This window comes from Xiphophorus maculatus, chromosome 12 (genome assembly GCF_002775205.1).
Source record: "Xiphophorus maculatus strain JP 163 A chromosome 12, X_maculatus-5.0-male, whole genome shotgun sequence".
In the NCBI taxonomy this organism is placed as follows: Eukaryota; Metazoa; Chordata; class Actinopteri; order Cyprinodontiformes; family Poeciliidae; genus Xiphophorus; species Xiphophorus maculatus.
In genome coordinates, this window is record NC_036454.1 from 4,023,128 (window position 1) to 4,047,101 (window position 23,974).

A 23,974-nucleotide genomic window follows, 5' to 3' on the forward strand; every position below is an offset into this window, starting at 1 on the left:
TCTAAAATCCTTTAATTAGGATGACTTTCAGTTTTCCAGTGTTATGAATATAACATGAGACAGAAGGCCATTATGATTGTCTCCTTATAAAATCAGCTAATGGAGTGAATCTTTGTTGTTCATGTTGATTAAAGATATTTAATATGCACCCATATTTCATTTTCATAAATACAAATGAAAGCAGAGATAATTAATTCAGTTAATTTGAAGGATTTTCTCAGCGGTCGGCTCACAGCATCAGCTTCAGGCTCTGCAGGATGTAGAATATCTACACAGCAACACGACAGGTCAGAGGCCCCCAGGGCCTTCACTTTGGCCCCTTTACTTTACAGGATTACTCTTTACACAAATATAAAAATAAAACAATAAATCTTTTCTTCTCCACATTCATCTACAACAGGCTCACAGGAGATTCCTCTAAGTATTTACACGTTTATGTGCATGTTTGCAGAGCAGATTTCAAACTGAAAACTTAAAAATGATGCAAGCAGAGCAGCTGCAGTCGTTCAGCAGATTATTGGTTTTTCCGAAAATATGATTGTCATCATGAAACTATAAATAAGCTTGAGTGAATATTCTAGTAGTTTGAATGAGTTAGTCATAAATTAAAATTTAAAAGTGACACTAATGGAATATTTACTGGCCGCTTTTTTAGGGATGAGGTCAGACTTCTGTGTGAACAGTTTAGCACCACAAAGCAATTTCTGAAGTTCTTCTGCTTTTTTAAATGATTATTTTATTTCCCCCCAAAGTGGATGTTTTACTTTGTCGCCGTGTCTCACTTCCTGTCCCAGTCATGGCTGGTCTGAAGGAGCTGAGAGAGAGAGAGGGAGGGCTGCTCTGTGAGGCAGAGGCTCAGTAGCCTGGAAACTTCAACTTTGAGGAGGAGCTTTGTCCTTGAAGGCGGGGCTAGGTCCAACCAGCCGTTTTACACAGCTGAATTGTTGTCATGGAGATCAAATGATTTCTCAAATATGCATGAAAGAATCAAGGCAAAACCCCAGGTTTGTTTTTGATGAGGGACTAACATTACAACATAATATTAAAATGTTGATTTTACACAACGCTGCCCCTTTAAAGTTGCTGTTTTCACATGTCTGACCAAGCTTGTGAAGCTATTGGTGTATTTAAGTGTACTGTACTGGTGCAGAGTTATCAAATACATTTATCATTCAGTACATTTATGTCTTAAGAAATGTTTTAAGTCAATTCAAAACCGTTTATCTGTATTAAATCAGTATCAGCCAATACTAAACCTCAGATATTGATATTAGAAGAGGACAGAAAATGGGTCGGTGCGTCCCTAGTTTTCTATGTTCTCTTTTTCATCTTCAGTCTATACTGAAAACCAAGCTTGATTATTAGTCACCATTTAAACCCCATTCATTTTGGACGAGTTATTTTACGCAGGCACAGCATATTCGAATTTTAAACATCCTTAAATAACAATTCAGTGAAGGCGTGTCATCAGATGGACACGGCGGTCACGCCGCCGCTGCTGCCGGACCCCTGCTCCAGGTCCTCCATCACCAGCTCCCGCTCAGGAACGTGGTTGATCCGCCTGGACGCGTTCTTGTCCAGGCTGTTGAGCGAAATGGGCTCCACGGACGTCTGCGCGTTGTTGGCCGGCAGCACCGAGTTGCCCTGCAGTCTGTGTGAGTAGCTCTTCCTGCGCTGGCCGTCCGCCGCGCACAGGCTGATCTTAAACACGGCCTGGAAACCCCGCCGGAAGTTCTCGTTGAAGAAGCCGTAGATGATGGGGTTGACGCTGCTGTTGAAGAAGGCCAGCCAGTGAGCGAAGGGGTAGATGTAAATGTTGATAATCCTGTACTGCTGCTCCGTCAGGCTGGCGTAGTCGCTCAGCATCATGAGGGTCCAGAGAGGCAACCAGGACAGGATGAAGAGCAGAGCGACGATCAGGAGCATTTTTATCACCCGCTGCTTCTTCTTCGACACGCTGTGGCGGTTGTCGGCGCCCGGCTTCCCTCCCGTCGGAACGGCGGTTTTGAAGAGCGTAATCCCAATCCGGGCGTACATAATCACAATGAGCGAAAGAGGGGCGAGGTAGATGTTCGCAAACAGGACGGTGGTGTAGATTTTCCTCATTTCCTGGTTGGGCCAGTTCTCTCTGCACCAGTAGAAGGGACCGGTCTGGTTGTCGTAGCCCAGTAAGACGCGGACGGTGTGCTCCTTGGTCACCTGCAGCATCACACCGGACGGACACATGATGGATATGGCCAGGACCCAGATCACCACGATGATCAGCGACGCCGTGGAAATGGTGAGCTTCTGCTTGAACGGGTAGACGATGCATCGGAACCTGCAGGGTTGAAGAAGAAGGTTCTGTTTGGGTCGAGCTTATCTGTATTACATTTCAGCAGCAACGACACTGCAAAAACACAAAATCTGGCAGTATCTTTTATCTAGGTTCTAGCGTAAGTGTTTAAATAAGACAAAAGTAACCTATAAACAACTCTTCAGCCAGAAATATGAGCCTGTCTTAAGTAATAAATTCCTTTATATTGATTAAAACGTTTGGTTGATTATTTCAGATAAAATATTTTTCCCTTGTTGCCAGTGAAATATTCTGCCAATGGTTTTCCACTTTTACTTAAAACAAACTCACATTTCTTGCTGAAAAGTTACTTGTCAGTTAGTTTGGTCTTATTTCAAGTGTCTGTTTAGTTTCTATTTGCACTATAAACTTCACAAAAATTACTCTGTGAGATTTAATGTTTTTACTTTCACCATAAAAATATCATACTAATAATAAAACAAGAAATAAACATATATTTTTGTCAAATGCAATCATCAAGCAAATACACATCAACAGCCATCACTAACCATTACTTTAGTTACTGATTATTCTATCATTTAATTGATTAATCGGATAAAATTTTGCACATTTGATAAATTTTTCATTTTTTGCATAATATTAGAAAACAATAGAAGATGCAAATTAGCAAATAATTCAATTTCTCTTATAAATAAGAAAAATGTTTTCTTGGCTAAAATGCAATAACACAGCATTCCTTTAGCAGCTAAAAAAATACTGTCTATTAATCTGTGTATTGTTTTTTAGATCAATAACTGAATAGCAAAAGTCTTAAATATTTAATCATTAAGGTTTAAGTTAAATGAAGAGTCCCAGCCATGTCAGCCTGCATTCTTAGCCACAGCATTATAAATATGGCAGCTATTAGCACAGCCTGCTATTAGCAGTAAAGGAAATGCTAATAGCTGCACATAGTTGCTCTTCATCTTCCTTCCCTTTCTGAAGCTGGTGGTCGTCTGTCTGATGAGGTGACCATGAATCGTGGACGCCATGTTTTGGCGTTAATGTGTCCTTTCCGGAGGCGCTGATGTCCTCCAGGGATTTCACATAATGACAGTGACATCACTGGACACCTGACCTCCGAGGAGACCGGCTGTCATTTTGAAGCTTCAGAGTTCTGGTCGCCCTTCCCTCCATTTTGTCCTCTGATGCGACTCGACGCTTTGGCATATTCTACGCAGTGGAACACCGTGCGGCAACAGTTAGGCAGGAAATAGGCGGATATAGTAAGGCTCCTAAGGTCAAAGGTCAAACCCCTGCTGGCTGCATCAAGAACTGTCACAGCAACAGATCCTGTATCTAGGTCATTCATGAACTGCCACAAAAGTAGTTAATTAATTCATTTTAATTATTTCTTATACATTTTATAATAATCATGATGTATTTGTGATGATGTATAAACTAAAGATGTGTACTTAGATTTTCATGTACAGTCTTAATATTTTCAGTTATTTTTGTACAATTAAACCAAATTGAAACCTAGTAAAGACTTGAAAGCTTTATTAGCTGTAGCAGGTTTTTATGTCCTGGTACATAAAAACCTTATAAGTGAAACTGGGCATATTTTCTTTTTGCCAAGATCTAAGACAGAAATCTTTTGGAGACATGCACGCTGAAGCTTAATTATAATAATTCATATTTTTGGTAAATTTTAAAACAATTTTTAGCCCAATCTAAATTGTCTTCTACCATTTTTTCTTTGCATTTTCTGTTTGTTCAGAGTGTGTGTGTGTTTAGATCGTTTTTATCCATTTTATTTGTCACAATAATTCGTTTTATTTTTTGTGGACTTTAAGATCAGCCTCCGTTTAGTAAAAACCCATGAGTGAAAAAAAGAAACCATTACCTGTCAACTGCGATGGCAACCAGTGTGAAGACGGAGGCTGAGACTGAAATCCCCTGAACCATGCCGCTCATTTTGCAGACCAGGCTTCCAAACGGCCATCCTGTTGACAGAAAAATGACGTTTAGCTTGTTTACTGCAGGGAACTTGTTCAAAACGACGACAGAAACACTCTTAAGCACAAGTTATGACCCATAATGGGGCACTTAAGGTTCAGTGAGGCAAGCATTCAGTTTTAATAGAGACCTGCTGAGGCCTGAAAAATCCAAAAAGTGTTTTAGCAACGTCACGTTTGGTGGAGGTTTAATGGAGGTTATGGTCTGTTTTTACCTGAACATGTCCTCCCTACTGCAAGTTTGAAATCTAATTTAAAAATGTTCAGGTTTAACAAAAATAAAATACATAGTAAATAAATTGTTAAATAAAGCTAAGATTGGAAGCATTTAATATAAATATAACAAGAAATTCTACTTTGCAGTCTCAGTATTATTCACCTGGCTGGATTTTGGCATGTTTGCTTCAAGTCTAATCAATCAATTAATGGCGTAGTTAAATAAAAGGATCTTAAAAACTGCTGAAATACCTCATTTGCATTTAAGAAATATGCCAGAATCAAGAGACTGGTTCAGAAATTAGAGATGACATCAGTGCCTCGTAGGTTTAAAGGGGATCTATTATGCAAAATTTACATTTAGCATATTTTTGTATTTTCATTTAGTTTCTACTGCTTAAAAAACACTCAGATTTTTTATTTTACAAATAATTCAATATCTTTTGGTGTCTGGAAAATGAGCCGTTTCAAAATCCTTCAGAATGTGACATCATAAATCAGCATATTTTTGATTTGTTGGGCAAAATGATGCATTAACTCATCCAACAAGATCCTCTGCTTTTGCAGGCTTTGACTTTAGGGTTAAGCAAAAATATTCCTGTATTTTGTTGGTCTTTAATATTCAAATTCTCTTGTGTGAAAAATTTATTTTCCACTTTCTGAACAGTTTGTGACAAAAAAAACCAAACACTTTTAGTTATTTTTTAATTTATTAAGATGTTCCTGTAGAAAACTTTCCAAATCATCTTCAGTCAAAATTCTTATAAATATCATATTTTCTAAAGAATATAAGTAGGTTTGTCACAATACATAATCACACGGTAAATTAAAACAAACTCAATAATTTCCATTTGCACGATTTATTGTTTTTAAGTTCAAACTTAATTTGTCAGTTACAAGTTTGTGTGATGTTTTTATGTTTGTCTTCTCAATAACAATAAACAAAAAGACAAAGAAATGTTGGATAACTCCTTTTCTCTGGACCTCCTCGGTTTGGAGCGTTTCAGTGGGAACGTCGATCAGCGTTTCCTGTCTGAAGGGATTTGTCCACAGAAACGCTGCAGCGAACCGAGTGGGAGCGTTTCTCTGGTTCCGACCTGCAGAGGTGCTGAACAGTGTGGGCGGATTCATCACTCGATCAGACGGTTCGCCTCTGATTTCTTTAGGGATTCATCGCTGTGCTCTGTTTGTACTCTTGGTAAAGAAAGTAATTTGTAGAATTTGTGACTTTAATAGTGCTTAAAAGTAGCTGGAGGAAATCTTGTGAGTCTGAAAGGAGCTTTTGTTTAGTGTTTTCTTCACTCTCGCCTCGTCTTTGGGCTTTTCGTCCTCCCCTTCCATTTCTCCTTTTTCACCGTTTTTCTAAAGGATGCTTAAGAATCTCAGAGCAACACATTCAGCTTTGTAATCCCTTCAAAAAGAGGGAACTTCAATCAGGCTTGTGCCAGAGTCCCTTTACAACACCTGCCTTTGGTTTGGCTTAGAATACAAACCACTGTGGCCTGAGGTTTTACTTTTTAATAATAGTTGTAGGTAGAGAGGAATGTTATTTTTGAACACACAGTTAACAAACCGGCCCTGGTGGCCTGCACCAGGGAGAGGGAACAGTTATTTCTCATCATAAGCCATATTTATTTTGGGATTCTGCCAGAAGATAATAGAAGAACAAATATCCCATAAATAAATAAAAAATATACATCTCTTTACATATCAATGTGACAGAATAGATGTTGGACACCTCCTTCCTTTTAATTTATTTTATTTAAATTGAAAAACTCTCTGTTTTAATATGAAAATTATTTAGCAAGCTGCACTTCTCCTATTGAGCCTGAAGGTGGCATTAAGCATGTAGTTGCAGCAGTTCGCCACCAGAGGGCGTCCCAGCAAGATGGCAACTCAGCGCTACAACAGATGTAGGTCAATGCTGCTCAAATTTACGACGGCACTATGGTCTTTGAGGATGGAAAAAAAAAAGTAAATTTCCCTCAGAAAACTCACAAATTTTCTAGAAAAAAAACATGAAACATTTTCCTCATTTGGAGCTTATTGACTGAGCTCCACAAGTCATTCATTTGCAAGAAAAATCTGATATTTTGAGGTTCATCTCAAAAACATGGACATTTCTGAGCTCCAGAAATCTAAAATTTTAAAGTAAAGCAAACAGAAACTTTCAGATTCATCTCAAAAACCTTGGAGAAAAATTTGGACATTTCTCCGCTTGGAAAGTCAAAAATTTGTGCCAAACTTTTTAGATTAATCTCAGAAATTTTCTAGAAAAACCTGGAAATTTCTGAATTTTAGAAGTTGAAATATTTCCATCTTTGCAGAATTTTTCAACTTTAAATTTGGCAGAACTGTACTCCTATTTTTCTATCTGCAATGGCAGTAATACGCTGTCATACTTACCTGTCTGTTAACAGGTAAATATAAATCAGTAGAACTCCATGCTACACGACACACTCTCCTGAGTGTGTTGTGGTTGTTACTTTGAGCAAGCTAGCAGCTTAAAATTGATTAGGTAATTGATGCTGCCGCTAGTCTGGAGGAGTTGTTTGTGGAAGGGGTGCTCTGTAAGGCAGAAGCCAAAAAAGGTGATTTTTCATAATTCTCCCCCTTTAAGTGTCATATTTTTATTAGCTGTGTGGCAGAAAATCCCCTTAATTTACAAAGAGCCTGAAAACACCAGCTTGTGTAATTAATCTAGAACGTGTTTCACTGTGAGGAATGAGTTACTAAAATTAAATATCTTTTCATTAATATTCAAATTAATGAAAGGACTGAATATAAACATTGTGTCCTGGTAAAATATGAGCACAGTGCAGCCAGCGGAGAAGAGTTTGTGTTTCTGCTGTGGAGTTCAACTTGTTTCAAGTCTGCATCAAGAAGTTCAAACTTAATTTCCTCGTCGTTGCCTTCAGCTAAATCAGTGGAATGAGAAATACCGTTCCTGTTTTAATCATGAGCAGCAGTAAAGTCTCCGGCTCTGTTTTCAGAGTCCGTCTCTTTCCACTGAACTGCTCGGCTTTCCTCTCAGTTGTTGAAACTGTGGCTTCTGCTGCTCCAATGCATTCTGGGATTGGTTGGTTTAGTGAGTTTCTTCTAGTTCACTCATTGGAAAAAGAAATTCAGTTCCAGGGTTTTATGTATAACGTTTCAATTCTAAACACGAAATATGAAAATAGTTCACCTACTTCCTGCTCAGCACTGCGAACAGCAGCACAAACATTCATATTATCAACAGTAATAAAGCGATGATTCAGGGAAATGTCACATCAGTGTTGGCATCTTAAAATAGGTTTCATAGCAGCAACATGCAGAAAAGCCACAAAAAAAAAACCCTCAAACCTCTTTTTCAGAATTTTTACTTTAAAAAGTCAGAATTTTGAGTTCACATTCAGAAATTGTTGTAGATATAAATATTTTAAAAAAGGGAGCAGCATATTTCCTCCAAAAAAATTCAAAATATTTGAGATTTGAAAAGTCGAAAGTTTTGAAAACTCAGGCATTTACATGTTTTTTTCTGGAAAATTTCTCAAAATGTGAGTTTTTCTCTCTCAAATTTCCAACTTTTCAAGCTCAGAAATGTCCTTGTTTTTCCAGAAGATTTCTGAGATTAATCTCATGCCATTTTAGTACAAAACTGAACCATGATGAGCTGCAAACTAAGCTTTATTGAAACAAATAGACTTCACTAGTTAAAGAATGTGTAAGTCGTAGATCCTAAAGACAAATGTAACCTGTTTTAACATTAAGAATTAGTTTTCTTACGTTGAAACGTTTTATGATGTAATTAAAATCAGGAATTAAAGTCTGGTTTTGAGTAGACAAAGACAGATGCGGTTCTATTTACCATGAAATTAAAAACTGTGGTTGTTAAAAGACAAGTAGTTTTAGTTGCATCTCATAGTAATACAATTTTTTTCCACAATTAACTGCATCTGCATCAACCACGTTTGTCACTCCTGAATTGAAAGTCGGACAGAATCAGTCTGGAGGTCAGAAGTGGCCCCCGGCCCGCAGTTTGGACACCCGGGCCTTTGACTGATGATGACAGACGTCGATCTGTTCTGACAGCCAGATGAAAAACCGTCTGTTTCCAGACATCACAGCGTCGTATCGAAGTGCAGCAGAGATCATGAGTCTTTCATCACAAAGCGTCCAGATGAAGAGCAGCTGGACTGCTGATGAGCTCTTCCCGTTTCTGATTTACTGATTTCTTTGACTTGCTCGGTTTCTGATCTCTGTGACGTAAACAAGTCTTTTGCCTTCTGCTTGCTGAGACCTTGATGTGCCTTTTTTTCCTCTCAAGGCGCCGTCTGCTTCAACTTGACCCCTTTTTCCACACCACTGCTTTTTCTATTACCATTTTGCTCAGATATGAAAGGTGTTGGAGTTTTCTCTGCAGCTAAATAAATAGACCGAGATTTCATATTACTTTTCTAGTCATACTCTAAAAGCTCTTGATATTACAGCCATATTAACCCAATCAGACATCGATCTGTAATCGTTAAGTGCCTTGAATATGAGGGCAGATTGACAGGAAGAAGCTGGAATTGAACCGTTAACCTTCGGATTGCTCCTCCCCCCCAGTGAGCCTCAGTCTTTTCCTTTCTTTTGTCTCATTTTTTCCTCAATTTCTTCCTGACTTCCTTTCTTTTTTTCTCTAAATATGAGCTAATTTTATAAATACATAAGCAAAGATAATATTTGTTACACAAGTTGGCACGGGCGACATAAACATAAAGTTTTATCATAATGTTTCACGATTCTATGGTGATAAAAGTGACGCTAAAAAATATTTATTATCAGGAGTCCTCCGACCACTAGGGGGAGTCCATTGGCAAATTATTTCAGTTAAAATGTCTTATTAGTAAAATAATGGAAATATGAAGGCATTGTCTACTTAAAACAAGCTCCTATATTTTGCTGAAAAGTTACTTGTGAGTTAGTTTTGTCTTATTTCAAGTGAACTAAGAGATAAACACTAGAAACTAGAGCAAAGATACCTGGTGACATTCTGAGGTTTGAACTTTCAGACCTCCAGCTCTTTTCTCCCTTTAATGGTTTTGTTGCTGAAACGAGAAGCAACAAATTTATCTGCATAATTAAATAGACGTGGGTTTAGGGGAGTGTTTGGCATTTCCTTATGATCACGTCATGTTTGTAGCAGGAAACTGCTTCTCAAATACTTAAAAAACAGGTTCAATGATAATAATTATGCGCTCATTTCCATATTTATTGGATGAGTTTGCACAGTTTCATACAGCAGGTACGCTTGAGTTTGCACCGTTTTTTCAATTTCACACGTTTCTGCAACCATGTAGAGTTGCAGCTGGCGATTATTTTAGTAATTGAGGTTTGATTAGTCTGACTATTTTATACAATATTAGAAATATATAAAAAATGCTAATTATTCAATAAGAAAAAAATTTTTTTTGCCTAAAATGCAACAACATAGTGAATGTTTGATCATTTGTGGTAAAAGATTTATCTGCAGCTAAAAAATATTTCTAACATAAACATGAGAAAAGCTCATGTCTTTCTGCTTAATACAGTAGCTTAAAAAATATCAGATTTTTTAAATATATATACAAACCAATTAGTAACTGGAGGAAAAATCTGCTTAACAGGATTTTTTTAATGCAAAATTTTAACCAGGTGAAGATAAAATGATGCCATTTAATGAGTTCTGGATATTTACAGACAAAGATTTTTTATTTATTTTTTTTTACAATTTACTTTTCATCTTTGCATATATTTTTGTACAGTTAGTTAATTACTGCTTCTAGTGCTGTTCTTTAACCAAAAGTCTATTTTTCAGTCTGCATACTACAGTTAATGATTAATCGTTAATCAGTTGACAAATATTTTAAAAAATGATTATTAATTGTTTCAGCCCTAACATAATGCTTTTTAATACAACTATTAAAAAGACATTAGTGATAATTAATCAAGTTTACTGCATTTTATGCCAGAATTAAATCACATTCACCAAAATCAGGAACTAGAGCAACGTGTTGAAAGATCGGTGGTAAAAAAAGACAAAAAGATGAGCGGATGTGGAGGGGAAAAGCTGTAAACTCGTGTCTGCAGTGTTTGTTTATTATTTCACTGCCAAAAGGAGGAGATGAAGTTTCTGCCCGGACGCTTTCTCAGCTCTGAATTCCCGCTCTGGGTTACAACGAGAGGCTTTGATCCGTTTTTAAACGGCAACATCAAAAGTTTAGCAAAAACGTAAAGTGTTGAGCCTCTTCCACCGATCTTTTAACCCTCTATGGCTTGGCGTTGCCCTCAGGCAACAAACCACATATCTGTACCTCACATTGCTCCTGTATTTTATTTTATTTTTGGGGGATGATTTAAAGTACCACCAGACACATTTTGTCCAAATAAAAGAGGTACTGAGGTTGATGTGACCTTTTACTTGGAAGAGGAGCAGAGCTTTTTATGAAGAAGAGTTGCATGCTACACTTTGCCTCTTGTAAGTTATAGATTATTTTTCTTCATATTTAAATTTTGGGTAACTAACTAAAAATATTTTCATGTCTGTGAAGAACATGTAAAGAAGCATTGTAGATCATTTCAAGACCATTTTTTAAAATAATTTCTATTCTAAAACTGTGTTTTTTTTTGTTAGTTGCCTCAAGGCAACATTGCGAAGTCTAACTAACTAACTTCAGTCCCAAAGGGTGATAAGCTGGTCATCAATGAATAAACGGCCTATTCCAAGGCAGGCAAAGACTGAAGCAATACCTGCCAAAACCAAAAATATGAGGCTGCAGGGAACTTCATATAACTGATGGTGTAAAAACCTGCACAGGGCGAGTCGTGGCACCACCAGATCCACCAGATCTGGGAGCTGGTGGAAATGTTGTCCTTTGCTTGGCTCTAATTCTACCAAGGAATCAGAACTACAAACTCTTAAAAAATAACCTGCAGCTCTAACTATAGTCACTGATGTGAATCTGGTCGCTACAACCCATAGATAATCAGATAAACAGACGGTGATTCACAGGTATGTCAATAACCAAGTATCACAGAAATGTGATTCACATCAACAAGCAATTCCTTCCTGATGTTTTACACATAATAGGGAAAAAGACTGATGGCAACAACCTTAGTGATGCCAAACAAACACAAATACTCGTTTTAGTAATTTCCTTAAATGTAGCATTCATTAATGAAAGTTAGTTGTTTATTTTATATTTGGTGAGTTGGAACTATGTCTGATTTATTTTTGTCAACAACGTTTTTCTTTATGAATATAGTTTTTGTTTGATTTGTATTTCATTTCTCATAATCCCTGTAGAAAACCTTGGTGTTTTAGACCCCTGGTAGCACAATGAGGCAACAAACCCAAATCTGGCTCCGATTTTATGATTGATATGTAATTAGGAACCACTAAGCTCCCAAAGAAAGCAGGAAAATATTTTTTCCCTCAAAAAATAAAAAGTCATGCCATAGAGCCCTAATAAAGTCAGTCTCTAACTGTGTGTATGCATTCATGCCTGATGGGTAAGAGCTCAGGATGGACGGCAATAATTAGTCACTTATGAGAGAAATAAGGCAATTAGTTTTAAGATGGACATTAAGCAGAAATGCCAAAGGCGTTCAGACTGATGTCATGATGTCCTTAGCTCATGAGGTTTTAATAGTTTGTTTTAAACAATCTGAATCTCTTCTTGGGAGATTGTAACTTTTTTTTTATTGTTTTACATGATGTTTGATAAATTTTACAATAAAAACACCCAAAGTGAGTCACTTTTCTGCAGGTCTGCTTCAGGAAAATCAACACCCAGGAAGGTTCAGGTGTGCTTCCTGGGTTCATCCGATCAAAGGCGGTGAATTATTCATGAGGCGCAGATAGCGAAGCCTCGTGAGTTCTTCTGCTCCTCCTGATCTGTCTTTTGCTGCTGCTGTCACAACATTTATGGTAAAAAGTTGTTTAAGTGATCTTGCTGTGAGAACTTGGTGGCAACGCGCAGAGAAAAAATGCTTTCTGAGTTTCCCTGCTGAGCTTAGAGCGGTTTGTAGTCGACCTGAAGTGAGACAGTTCTGGAGATAAATCGTGTTGCAATAAATCATTTAATCGCACAGTAAATTCAAATAACTTCAATCATTTCCATTTGCATAATTTATTGTTTTTCTCTTTTCTCTACAAAAACTGGATCATAAAAATCTTCAGTCTGTTACTTTGGACTCAACTATTTTTTAAGGACAGTTTTGTTCACAGAGACTCCATAATTCATTTTATTAGTTGTTTTGTTTATTTATTTGGGATATTTAAAATGTCTTCCAGTTCCAGAGTTAAATGTTCATTAAAATTTAAAGTTTATTGAGAATTTGTTCTTGAACTATTGTGCCATTATTACCATTATATTTTTAAATAGTATAAATTATTGTTTAATACGATAACTTTAAAAAAAAGTATCATGTTTATGTTGTGTGTCTCTGTGCCAATTGACCAGTTAGCAGCTGCTTCCATGCAGCTCTGAATTTATTATGTTGTTATGGAAAATGGATCAGAACCTGCATGTTTGAGATGCTTGCCTGGTTGAAAACGCTCCAATTTAGATGATATTTTCACTATTTTTGAACTATTACATCACAGTATTTGCTGCAGAACTGCAAACTCAGGAAATGGACGTCCAGATAATCAAATCTGCCATTTTTATTTCTAATCCAAGTTCAGGGTTGCCGGAGCGACGAGTGGAAAAGTTGAAATGTTTGTTTCTGTAAGGCGTCTTCCAGCACCTGGGGAAAATGTCTAAAACTTACATCAATATTAAGGTATTATTGACTTAAAACAATGAAAAGTTACTTGTAAGCAGTTTTGTCTAATATTAAGTCATTTACACTACAAACTAGATAAACGTACTTGAGATTTTTTATTTTTCCAGTGTACAAATACAGATAATAATAAATTTTTTAAAAATTTGATATAATCAAGCTTCTGACATTTAGGTGTTTTTGTTTGTTTTCCGTTTATTTGTATTATTCATACCTAACAGAATTTGGACAAAGTTTGTAGATGTCCACAAAAGACTTTACATCAAACATGACAGCAACAATAAAAAAGTAAAAATCATAATTTAAGAGCAAATCAAAACAAAATCTTTTTGAGGCTGAGTTGAGGAACTACAATGCAAGAGGGAATCTGAAACTGAAGTATTAATCGATATCGATTTGGTATCAACATTATCAATATTTTGGGTCAATCTGCAGAGCTCCAGTCCAAACAGCCACAGATTCCTGCTTCAGGTTATGACTTAGCAAATTATTATAAAACTGATCATTTCAATCAGTTTCTAGGGGAAATTAATAAGCTAATATCAGCTTTGATAAATATACATTCACCTGCCTACACCTGTCAAACTGACCTGCTGTAAGTCGCCACGGCAACATCTAACACGTATTTTTTGTGTCGTCTTAAAAAGAGTGAGAATGCCCAGCAGCTCCTGCAGACAACCAGCAGAAAGGCTGCGAACAATCGCCGCCGCTGCCACAGAGGATCATGGGAGATGTGTGACTTCAACAGCTGTCGGGTAAAATTAGCAGACTGCGTGAAAATCCTTGGGGTTTGCACTGAAGACGCTTTCCTCCATCACATCTCAAACATTCAACTCCCTGCCGGGATTCGGTTGGCTTTGATCACCGCAGACTGTCAGGAAGGCATCAGAGCCGCCATGTTGACGCTGATCATTTGGTCTTTGCTCCAGAACATCAGCTGCAGACCAGACTCACATCAGCAGGAGGAGTCCGATAATCCTCCACACGGAAATATTTAGAGCAACTTAACCTTTTGTCTGCGTATGTTTATCCAGTAGGAATATATACGACAGCGTTTTGGGGCTGTTATAGATAGAAAAAGAAAAAGGAGTAAATTTCCCCCAAAAAAAATCTCTGAAATTTTTTAGTTTAAACAGTTGGAAATTTGCAAAAAAACCCAAAAAAAAACAGAAATGTTCAGCTTAATCTCAGAAATTTTCTAGTAAAAAAAAATTTTTTTTTATTTATAAAGGTTTATCTATTTATTTATTTTTTATGGTGCTTATTAGACTCCATTATTACGGTACAAAATAAGCATCTATACTTTGGTACATTGTAAAGAAAAAAGTAAAAAATGCTTAAATGGTTAAACGTTGATCACATCATAGAGGGATCATTAAGACACCAGAGAAAAGGTACGAAAAAAACAGCAAATACAACTAAACACCAAAATTAAACAAAAACAACTAAACAAAAGGGCAACAATTTTTCCCACGTCGCACATTTTCCCCAAAATTTCTCACTTCTTCTGCATTTCTATTCCACTTTAACTTTAATGTTAAATTTCTGAGTTTCCAAGGTTTTTTCCTGAGATTAATTAAAAAAAATTCAGTTATTTTTCTAGCTAATATTTTCTTTTCAAACTCTGAAATTAGAACATTTTTTGTTTAGAAAATTTCTGAGATGAATCTTAAAATTTCAGAATTTTTTGGCAGACATTTCCTCCTCCATTTTAATTTTTTATTTAAAATATCCCTAATCCGCTACGGTAGGAAGAAGATTCTTAGTTAACAATAAGTTATTCCCAAAACCACCGGCGTTACTGGTCCTCCTGCACTGCAAAAACCCAAAATTTACCAAGTATTTTTTGTCTAATTAAGTTCAAATATTTTACTGCACTTAAAATAAGACAAAACTAACTTATAAGCAACTTTTCAGCAAGATATAGTAGCTCACTTTAAATAAATAATTCCTTAATATTATTGAAAAAGTTTTAGTTTTAATTACAGATTATTTTATTTATAACATGAGAAAAATGTCTTGTTGCCAGCAAAAGTTAATTTTTTCTTATTTTAAGTGTATTAAGTCATTTGCACTAGAAACTAGACTGAAAACACTTGATTTTGTGTTTTTGCAGTGTAATAATTCCCATATCAAATGTATCTTAAGCATTATTTCTGATTTAAATCACAATCCTAATTTTTGTTTTCAGGTCAGTATAAATATTTAAATCTTTATTCCTTACCGCATTACGTAAAACCTCTGACATGTGAAAAGTACCGTTATACACAAGTTCTCCTGGTTATGGATTACTGCGGCGAAGATGAAAATTTGACATGTTTGCAGTAAAAGCAGAGGATGAATCTGACTGAGAACCGTCACATGCAGAGTCCAAAGGTTAATTAAGACGTCATTCCAGCTTAACGGCTGCTGCACGGAGAATCCACCAGAGAATCTGAGATTAAATATGGAAATGAAATGTTGTGATGAAAACTCTCACAACAAAACATCAGATCAGATGAGGTGTTTTAGCCCTCTCTCTAAATAAAAGTTGTTTAAACCTGTAAAATATTTTCCCATTGAAGCACAGAATCCTGCAAGTTATTTTAGTAAAAAAAGAATAAAACACATTTATTTCCTATACAGGATTCAGTTAATATTTTGCACTTCTTACAGCATCATGCTTTCATTACAGTTACTTCCTGTCCTTGTACTGGATTTGCCCTCATTCAATAATTGTTAGCAGAATTGGATAGTAAACTAGTTACATGTACTTAAGTAACGTTTTTGGAAAATGTACTTTTAGGAGTATTTTTACTAAGCTGTACTTTTTTGTTTTACTTGAGTAAAATTTCTGGATTTTCTTCCCACTGAATGAAAAACAAACATGTTTTTTTTTTTTAAATCCACCAGACACACCTGCAGTTTTTATTAAAGCTTAATAAGTTTTTTACCGAAAGAAAAGACTTATTTTGCCTGATTGTGTTATTTATATAAATTATTGTCATTTTTGTTCTTAAAATACCAAAATTTCCACTTAACTTTATATTTTGATCTGTCTGATTATGTAATTTGTAAATATTAAATGATTGATAATTTGATTAGTCACTCAGTACATGAGTAGACTTTTTACCAAATACTTTTTTTACTCTTACTTGAGTAATTTTTTGGACGGCTACTTTTTACCTTTTATTCAGTAAAGATATGTTGAAGTAGTACTAGTCTTACTTCAGTATAATTGTGGGTACGCTACCAAAATCTGCTTGCTAGATACCTAAACATGTTAAGTTTTACTTGTTTGTTTAAATTTATAGCAGTCATATTTTCTTTCCAGCAATTTGAATCAGATAAATGTCGATGATTTCTGTAGCTCGGTTGGAAACGACAGACCTATGCAACCTAACCGATGGTAAAAAATGGATGCTAGCAACTCTGCAGGCCGTTCCAGGCTCTGCTTCACACTCTGCTCACCTGTAATGATGTTGTCAAGAAGAGTGGTGGGCATGCAGAAAATCCCCACCAGCAGGTCGCTCACAGCGAGGTTCAGGATGAAAAGATTGGTCACAGTCCGCATGTTTCTGCTCCTCAGCACGATGAAGCACACCACTCCGTTTCCCACCATGCACACCAGAAAGATCAGCAGGTAGGACACGATGAAGATGGCGGCGGTGGACGGCTGGTGCAGGTAGTATCCTACATACGTGATGTTCCTCCTGGGAGTGACAAACTCCACCGTGGAGTTATAAAACGTCCAGTTGTCGTACAGTTGAGTGGAGTTGCTCTCTAGTCCTTCGTTCATTTTAAACCTGAATAATTAGACAATTCTGAGTCAGTTTCTGTTAAAGGCGACTTTTTATGCTTCCTTAAACAGGAATGGGTCACACAAAACATTTTACACACATAATCATTCTTGATGATGATGTTTTAGTCTGCTCACTTCTGGCACTCCTTACAGAATGAGATGTTTGAGGGCACATGTGTCAAACTGGAGGTCCGGGGGCCAAATCCGGCCCGCTGTAGCATTTTATGTGGCCCTCTATACTCCAAATTGCATGGATAAGTCCGTCCAGTTCATCACAAATCCACAAAATTCACACAAAATCCCCACATTTTTTTCTGATTTTACTGCAAATTTTCCTCAAAACTGGTCAAAAACATTTGGTTTAAGTGACTGCTGCCTCAGCTTTACGAACTATAACTTCATGTCAAGTTATAGTCCGTTTCTGGTACGGCGGTTTTAAAAAAAGTCATATTTAACATCATACATTAGCACAAATATTGTAAAAAAAATTTCACAAATATTTCTAAATTATCACCACAAAATCTGTGATTGTGACTGCAAAAGATCACAAAAACAATCCTGGATGGTTTGATCAGTGTGAAAAGATGTCTAATTTATTTCATTTTCAGAAACTCTGCCACTTTAAATCCATATAAGCTGCTGCTGGCCACGCCCACAAGTCAATGTTTACATTCACACCTAGGCCTGTCACGATGACACATTTTTAATTGTCCCAAAACTTATTGCGATAAACGATAATAATGTCGTTTTGAGACAATTTTCAGGTAATATAATGGTAATGACATGATAATGCAAGAACAGATTCTCAAAGATCAATAAACTTTAAATTCTAATGAACATTTAAGACTGGAACTACTGGACCACATTTTAAATATTCAAGATAAATAAAACAACAGAAACAACAAATAAAATAAATTAAGTCTTTTAAAAAAAGGAGCTAGTTGAGACTTTAGTTATCCAGCTCTTGGTAGAAACAGAAAAATTATAAATCATACAAATGGAAAATATTGAGCTCGCTGAATTTGTCTTGTGATTAATTGATATATTGCTTATAGCGACAGGCCTACTCACATATGGAAATGACCAGTTATACAACCTTAATGCTTTGAAAAGCAGAAGTGGAGCCTTCTGCACCACCAACAAAAATACAGCAAGGGGTTTCTGGATGGTAAGTCAACAACTAATCATTTGTCTTTTCCAGCAGCCATTGTACAGCGGTAAAACCAGATGATCAAACGAAGCTTTGATTGCTAAGTAACTTCCAGACACCAAAAGATATTGCCAAAAAACAGTTGGGTGTTTTATATTTATTTATTTTTTGTTGTTATTGTTGTTGTTAGGAACAGCTGAGACCCAAATGGATGTAAAAAAAAACCCTGCAAAATATGCATTTTGCATAATAGTTCCCTTTAAAGAAAGGCAAAACACCAAAATTAATTTCAAACTGACTTAAAATGAGCAATTAACTTTAATTTTGTTATAGCAGCAGCTGTTAGATTTGTTAGTAAGATTTGGTGTGATTCTCTCACAGTTTGACCAGTAGAACAGGAAATCAAATGGAAGGATCAGATTAGATGTCAGATAAGCCTTTAGCTACATTAATACCAACGTATTTCATCTGAAGTCAAATGGTCAACGCAGTCATGTAGTTTTGGCACGTTTGTTTTCACATACAGCTTTCATAGAACAGCACAGATTGCTACACATTTCTGCAGGCGGCCTCCTCAGTGGACAGTGGAGTTAGTAACTCCGTTCACAGTTTGACTAATTATCATTAAAGTTATTTAGTGAAGAACCGTACAAATGCACATAATTCCTCACTGCGTCAGAACTTTCCTTTTTCTACAGAGTTGTTGGTTGCTCAGAGTTCCGCACCCAAACATTTGAATAGAAAATTGAGTGGAAGGAAGACGTACACCAGTTATTGTAAAGCAGTGAAAATATCTTAGTACACTTGAAGTAAGAAAAAAATAACTTACAAATGACTTTTTAGCAAAATATAAAACATTTAATAATTCTTTATTATTTATGAAAAAGTAGAAGTTCCATGAAATAACTTGTAACTAATCTGCCAGTGGAACTAGTATTTGTTTGCTTAATATTAAGGAATTACTGACTTAAAGCTCCTATATCTTTTGAAAAGTTAACTTGTAAGTCCAGTTTCTTCAACTGTATTAAGATATTTGAACAAGAAATTAACCAAAATTACTTGGTAAGATTTTGTGTTTTTGCAGTGTATGAAGGTGACAATTTTATTTTCCAGCAGCTTTTGGTGCCAAAGGTGTCAGAGGAGTTTTCTTCAACCAGAAAACACCTCTGACCTTTAACCCCAAAGGAAAGCTATGAACTGTTGTCAAGAGGAAGACGAGCGACACCGGATATATTAATCTTTCTGTACTGGCGCGGGTGTGTGTGTGTGTGTGTGTGTGTGTGTGTGTGTGTGTGTGTGTGTGTGTGTGTGTGTGTGTGTGTGTGTGTGTGTGTTTTCAAATCAGAGCAGATTTCTGATCCCAGCCTTCTGCCACTGACATGGATGAGTTACATAAAAGGATTACCAGCTGGAGAAAACATTTTGAAGATGGACCCAGCTCTGATGTTTGACACATTTTTCATCTCATTGTGAATTAATTGTTCTACATTCTACCAGGCAATGTGGACCAAGTAAATTACTTTATTCCATAAGAAACGTAGAAACAACAAAAACCTTCTGTCTTATACATGCAGCCATCAAAACAACTCATTCTGCTGTTATCTTAAGCAGCTGCAAGCCTCAGATTTAATCATTAATGTGTGATACTTGGTATTATCTGATAACAGATCCAACATTTTCTTTTGGGGGAAAATCAGCATCATATTTTACTGCATGTTGATTTTAACTGGTTTGGTTTCATCAAAGTTGTTATCCTCATGCTGTCTCTCACAGCTTCGGCGTGTTTTATTTATTTTTGGGAATATCAAACGTAGATTAGCACAACATAAGCCTATTAAGACTGAACTGGTTCAGACCTGTCCAACAGGCTCTGGAGTTACGACACCTAGTGGCTGCCTGTTGAAACTGCAACAAAAACATTGCTTTTCTTCTGTTCAAGTTTTTCTTCTGCAGCTTGTTTGCATTAACCTATATTCTCTATGAACAATAATAATGACATTTTTACAGCTCCAGACACATTTATTGGTCCCACTGGTAGAAGGCATTAGGAAAAATCCATTTTTATTGTAGCAGTATGATCTCACACTGTAAAATGTTGAAATATCCATCCATCTTTCACTCGAGCAGATTTATGCTACAGGAGATAAATGCAACATTAAGATATTATTATTATTATTATTATTATTATTATTATTTTAACAAAAACCTCATTAGTACCCTTATTGATCCCTGTAAAGAGGAATTAATTGTTTTTAATTTAGTCTTCACTTATTAAAGCTGATTTAAAATGTCTAAAAACTTTCAATTAGGTAATTCTTAAATTTCTGTTTATATATTCTTAAATTGTTAATATATTTCTCTTAGTCACTAGCTGGGTTTCAATTTCAAGTGAGTGCAAAACTTCGTCAATATTTTTGCTAATGTTCAGAAAACACAATTTTGCAATTGCATTGTTTCCATTATAAGAAACGCAATTAAAATCACTCATGAATAAGTTTGTTTATGTGATAAATTGTAAAAAAAAAAAAAAAAAAAACACACATTCTGCACCATCATCCTCCAACCACTTCCTGTTGTCTTCTTCATGGTTTCCACCAGTGGCAACATCTGCTTGTTGATTATGTGACTCTTGTGATGCAAAAAATTTGTTTATTTTGCAGTTTTGTGAAATAAACTAATTTCAAAATTCAATACAACCAAAATAATCAAAAATAAAATTCATCTTGGCACAATTTTTTTAAATTAAAAACCAGGATCTTTTTTAATTGCCGTGTTTCCATTAAGCAAATTTATTTTTCAAATGTCACATTGTACAATAATATGGAAATGCAGCTACTGGCTGTCAGCTTGGGTCAAAGGTCAAATTGAACCAGATCCAAAATTCACTATCATCTCCAGATCCCCAACTTTTCAGAACCATCTGCAGATCCCATCCTGTTCAGTAGTAACACAAATATCAACATATGGAGTTTAATAAACTCAGCCTGAATTCTAACTGGACTCTTTGGTCCGATGAGACTAATGTTTTCACATCTCATAGTCTGTTGGACTTGGTTTCACTAGGACAACATTTGTTAAATTTTCAGCTGCTGCGGTTCGTTTTCACACTGCTCCGTGTCAAACAAAAAAAAAAAGCAAAACTTGTTCCCCTCCTCACCTGTGGGGGCGCTGCACCAAGAACCAGAGAAGGAAACAAAAACATTTAAAGAAGACACTGAGTATAACTTCCTTCTTCACAAAATGTAAACAAAAATGGATGTTAGTGTTTGTAGGTTTCTCTTTTGTCTTTGGTAAAAAAAAAAAACACGAGCCATTTCTCCCACTAGCATTAGGCTAAAACGTTTGTTTTGGTTATATTTACCCAGAATGCCCTATGCTGTAGTCCACTTTTTGTTTTGGAGCAGTCTCCGGTCCACTTTGTGTTCACATATGCATTCAAACCACACCTGACTTCCCTTTAACCAAACTCAGACCAGAGTTTTGGTTTAAGTTCACGCCTCCACAAACGAACCTGACAACAAAGAGTCAAAGTTGGTCTGATTATAAATATAAACGTCAATATGAGGAGAACCACCTAATACCCCGAAGGCACAGTAAAGGACTGGTCATACTGTGGGCTGGTTTCTCTTCTAACTGCCCTGGGAAACTTGTTAAACTATCTTAGGATAAGTTGGAGGGCTCTTCTCATGCTGGAAATCCTCATTAAAGTCAGCAATTACACCCAAAAATATTAAATCAGTGGAGCAGGAAGTGCTGTGGGTGTGGAAGTTAAGTGTAAAAAGAAAGAAAGTTTTTCCTGATAAGAACCCTGGAATAAAATGGATCTTATTCCTCCATCTTTTCTCTCTGCTGCATTAAAGCCTCTCAAACTGATCTATAACCAGATATTCCCTTTTTTTATCTTACTTGAATTATGCTACATTTAGTTAAAAGATTATTTTAATGATAAATGTTGCACAGATATAAATTCCCTTTTGGGGACACAGTTCTGTTTAAAGCATTATTAATGCCGACGTTTTATGACTAGAATATCATCATGCTAATCAGAGCTGCCAAGATTAAGTTAATAAAATAAATGTATTTCTTCACAGTACAATATTCTGAAACACAGTTGGGAGACTGAAATCATTTTTGTTCACTTTCTGTCTGCTTCTAACTGTAAATCTGCGCACCAGACGTCCATCATACTTATTTTTTAAAATCTGAACAGAAACACAAAACGAATCCAGTTCCTGAACCCAGCCAGCTGTAGAAAGCAGCTTGTTCACATGTTGAGACCTTGTGCTGCTGAATCGATAAGATCACTTGTTCACTATCAGATCTATCAGCAACAAGCAGCAGAGGTGAAATGGAACCGAACAGGACAGAGAGATAAACTCACAGCATCAGATAAAAACTTGTTTTTATGCTATCTTTACTGTTATTTCAAAAAAATATGCCACATTCTTCTTGTTGCTTGGTAAATTATTCACAAATGGGCCCAAAAGTAAAATCAACAGCTGTCATCAACTGGAATGTCATTATGAGCTCATTACATCACTGCAGGCTGGTTAACCTGCAGGGAACCTCATGAGAGCAGCCAGACACAGAGGAGTGGCCGGAGGAGATGCTTCATGAAACAGAGCAAAAAGTGTTCAATAATAACATAACCAGGCTGGGAGTCTTTCTAATATGGATTTATCCCTTTACAGTCACAGGACACCATTAAATGTTTTTTGCAAAATCCTCAAATTAAACAAAATATCAAACTTACTGAATTTGGTTTCATAACTGCTGCTGGAGAGACGTGAGTTGCTTTGGTTTGTCTCCTAATGATCTCGTTCACTGCTAAGTTGTGGCATGAAGGTTTGATTCACCTCCACTAAAGGGCGTCCATGATCAGAACCACAGCAAAGAGACATTTTTGGTCAACTTTGATTGATATGATTGAATTATGAGCAAATAATTTGAATGAAAGGTGGAAATATGACTGTTTGGGGAAATAAAGCAACATGCATAAGAGTAGAAACAATTTCAATCAATAAATATGATTTTGCAACAGAACCAAAATGTCTTCCTGTAATTAGGCTGACCCTTCATTAGTTAAGATTCGCCCTGAACTCGGGAGAAAACCAACAGTCTCTGCGCCTTGATCTGCTTTGCCGCTGCGCTTTTCATGCGCTCTCCTTTTCCCTTCATGGGAACTTTGCTCCTCTAATCGCGCTCCGGTAGCGAAGCGCACCGGGGGCCCAGAGGGACCTGAGGGGTCCCGGCGCGCTTCACTGATCCCCGCAGCACAAAGAGGAGTCTGTCACCAAGTAATGACTGCGCACTGAGGCGGGGAAGGGAAATGAGACGCAAGAAGCCGCTAATCTACTGACCTGAAACCCTGGTCAAGATGTACAGAAGTACATACATTTATTTGTGTGATCATTTGTTTGTAAATTATTATTTTTTTACTCCTTAGATGACGTCTTACCTGCTTTGAGTCCAGTTAAGTTGACAACCAGAGATGCGCTTTGAGCAGAGGTAAAAAAGAGTCCAGTTTCCTTTAAATCAGACATAGATTGAAGGAGCCGCTTCACCGATGAGCTCAGGAATGAAACAGCCGAGTTGCGCTCAGTCTCAGTCCGGCTTCATGTGCGTCGCTGGCACGGGCAGCGCGCAGAGTGAGGGCTGCGCTGCGCCATCCGTCCGCGGCTGCCGCTGCGCTGACGTCGGCAGCGGAGAGGAGGGATTAGCGGGGGGCTAATGGTTGAATGATA

At 36.6% G+C, this 23,974-nt stretch overlaps 1 protein-coding gene across 1 annotated transcript; it reads right to left on the minus strand.

The window, feature by feature from the left end:
* Positions 1–1,149: 1,149 nt before the first annotated feature.
* On the minus strand, positions 1,150–23,974 carry LOC102238351 (neuropeptide FF receptor 2-like). Its single transcript, XM_005813033.2, has 4 exons — positions 23,689–23,974; positions 16,750–17,084; positions 4,182–4,281; positions 1,150–2,320 (listed from the first exon to the last, which is right to left on the minus strand). The coding sequence occupies exons 2-4, from the start codon at positions 17,075–17,077 to the stop codon at positions 1,468–1,470; spliced, it is 1,281 nt and encodes a 426-aa protein (XP_005813090.1). The 5' UTR covers positions 17,078–17,084; positions 23,689–23,974; the 3' UTR covers positions 1,150–1,467.

What these genes read in the sequence shown, in the direction of transcription:
- LOC102238351 (XM_005813033.2), bottom strand. Translation starts at nt 17,077, where the DNA reads ATGAACGAAGGACTAGAGAGCAACTCCACTCAACTGTACGACAACTGG. An exon ending in TCTTGACAACATCATTACAG is followed by an intron (nt 4,282 to 16,749) that starts GTGAGCAGAGTG and finishes TTCTGTCAACAG; the next exon opens with GATGGCCGTTTGGAAGCCTG. An exon ending in GTTGCCATCGCAGTTGACAG is followed by an intron (nt 2,321 to 4,181) that starts GTAATGGTTTCT and finishes TCAACCCTGCAG; the next exon opens with GTTCCGATGCATCGTCTACC.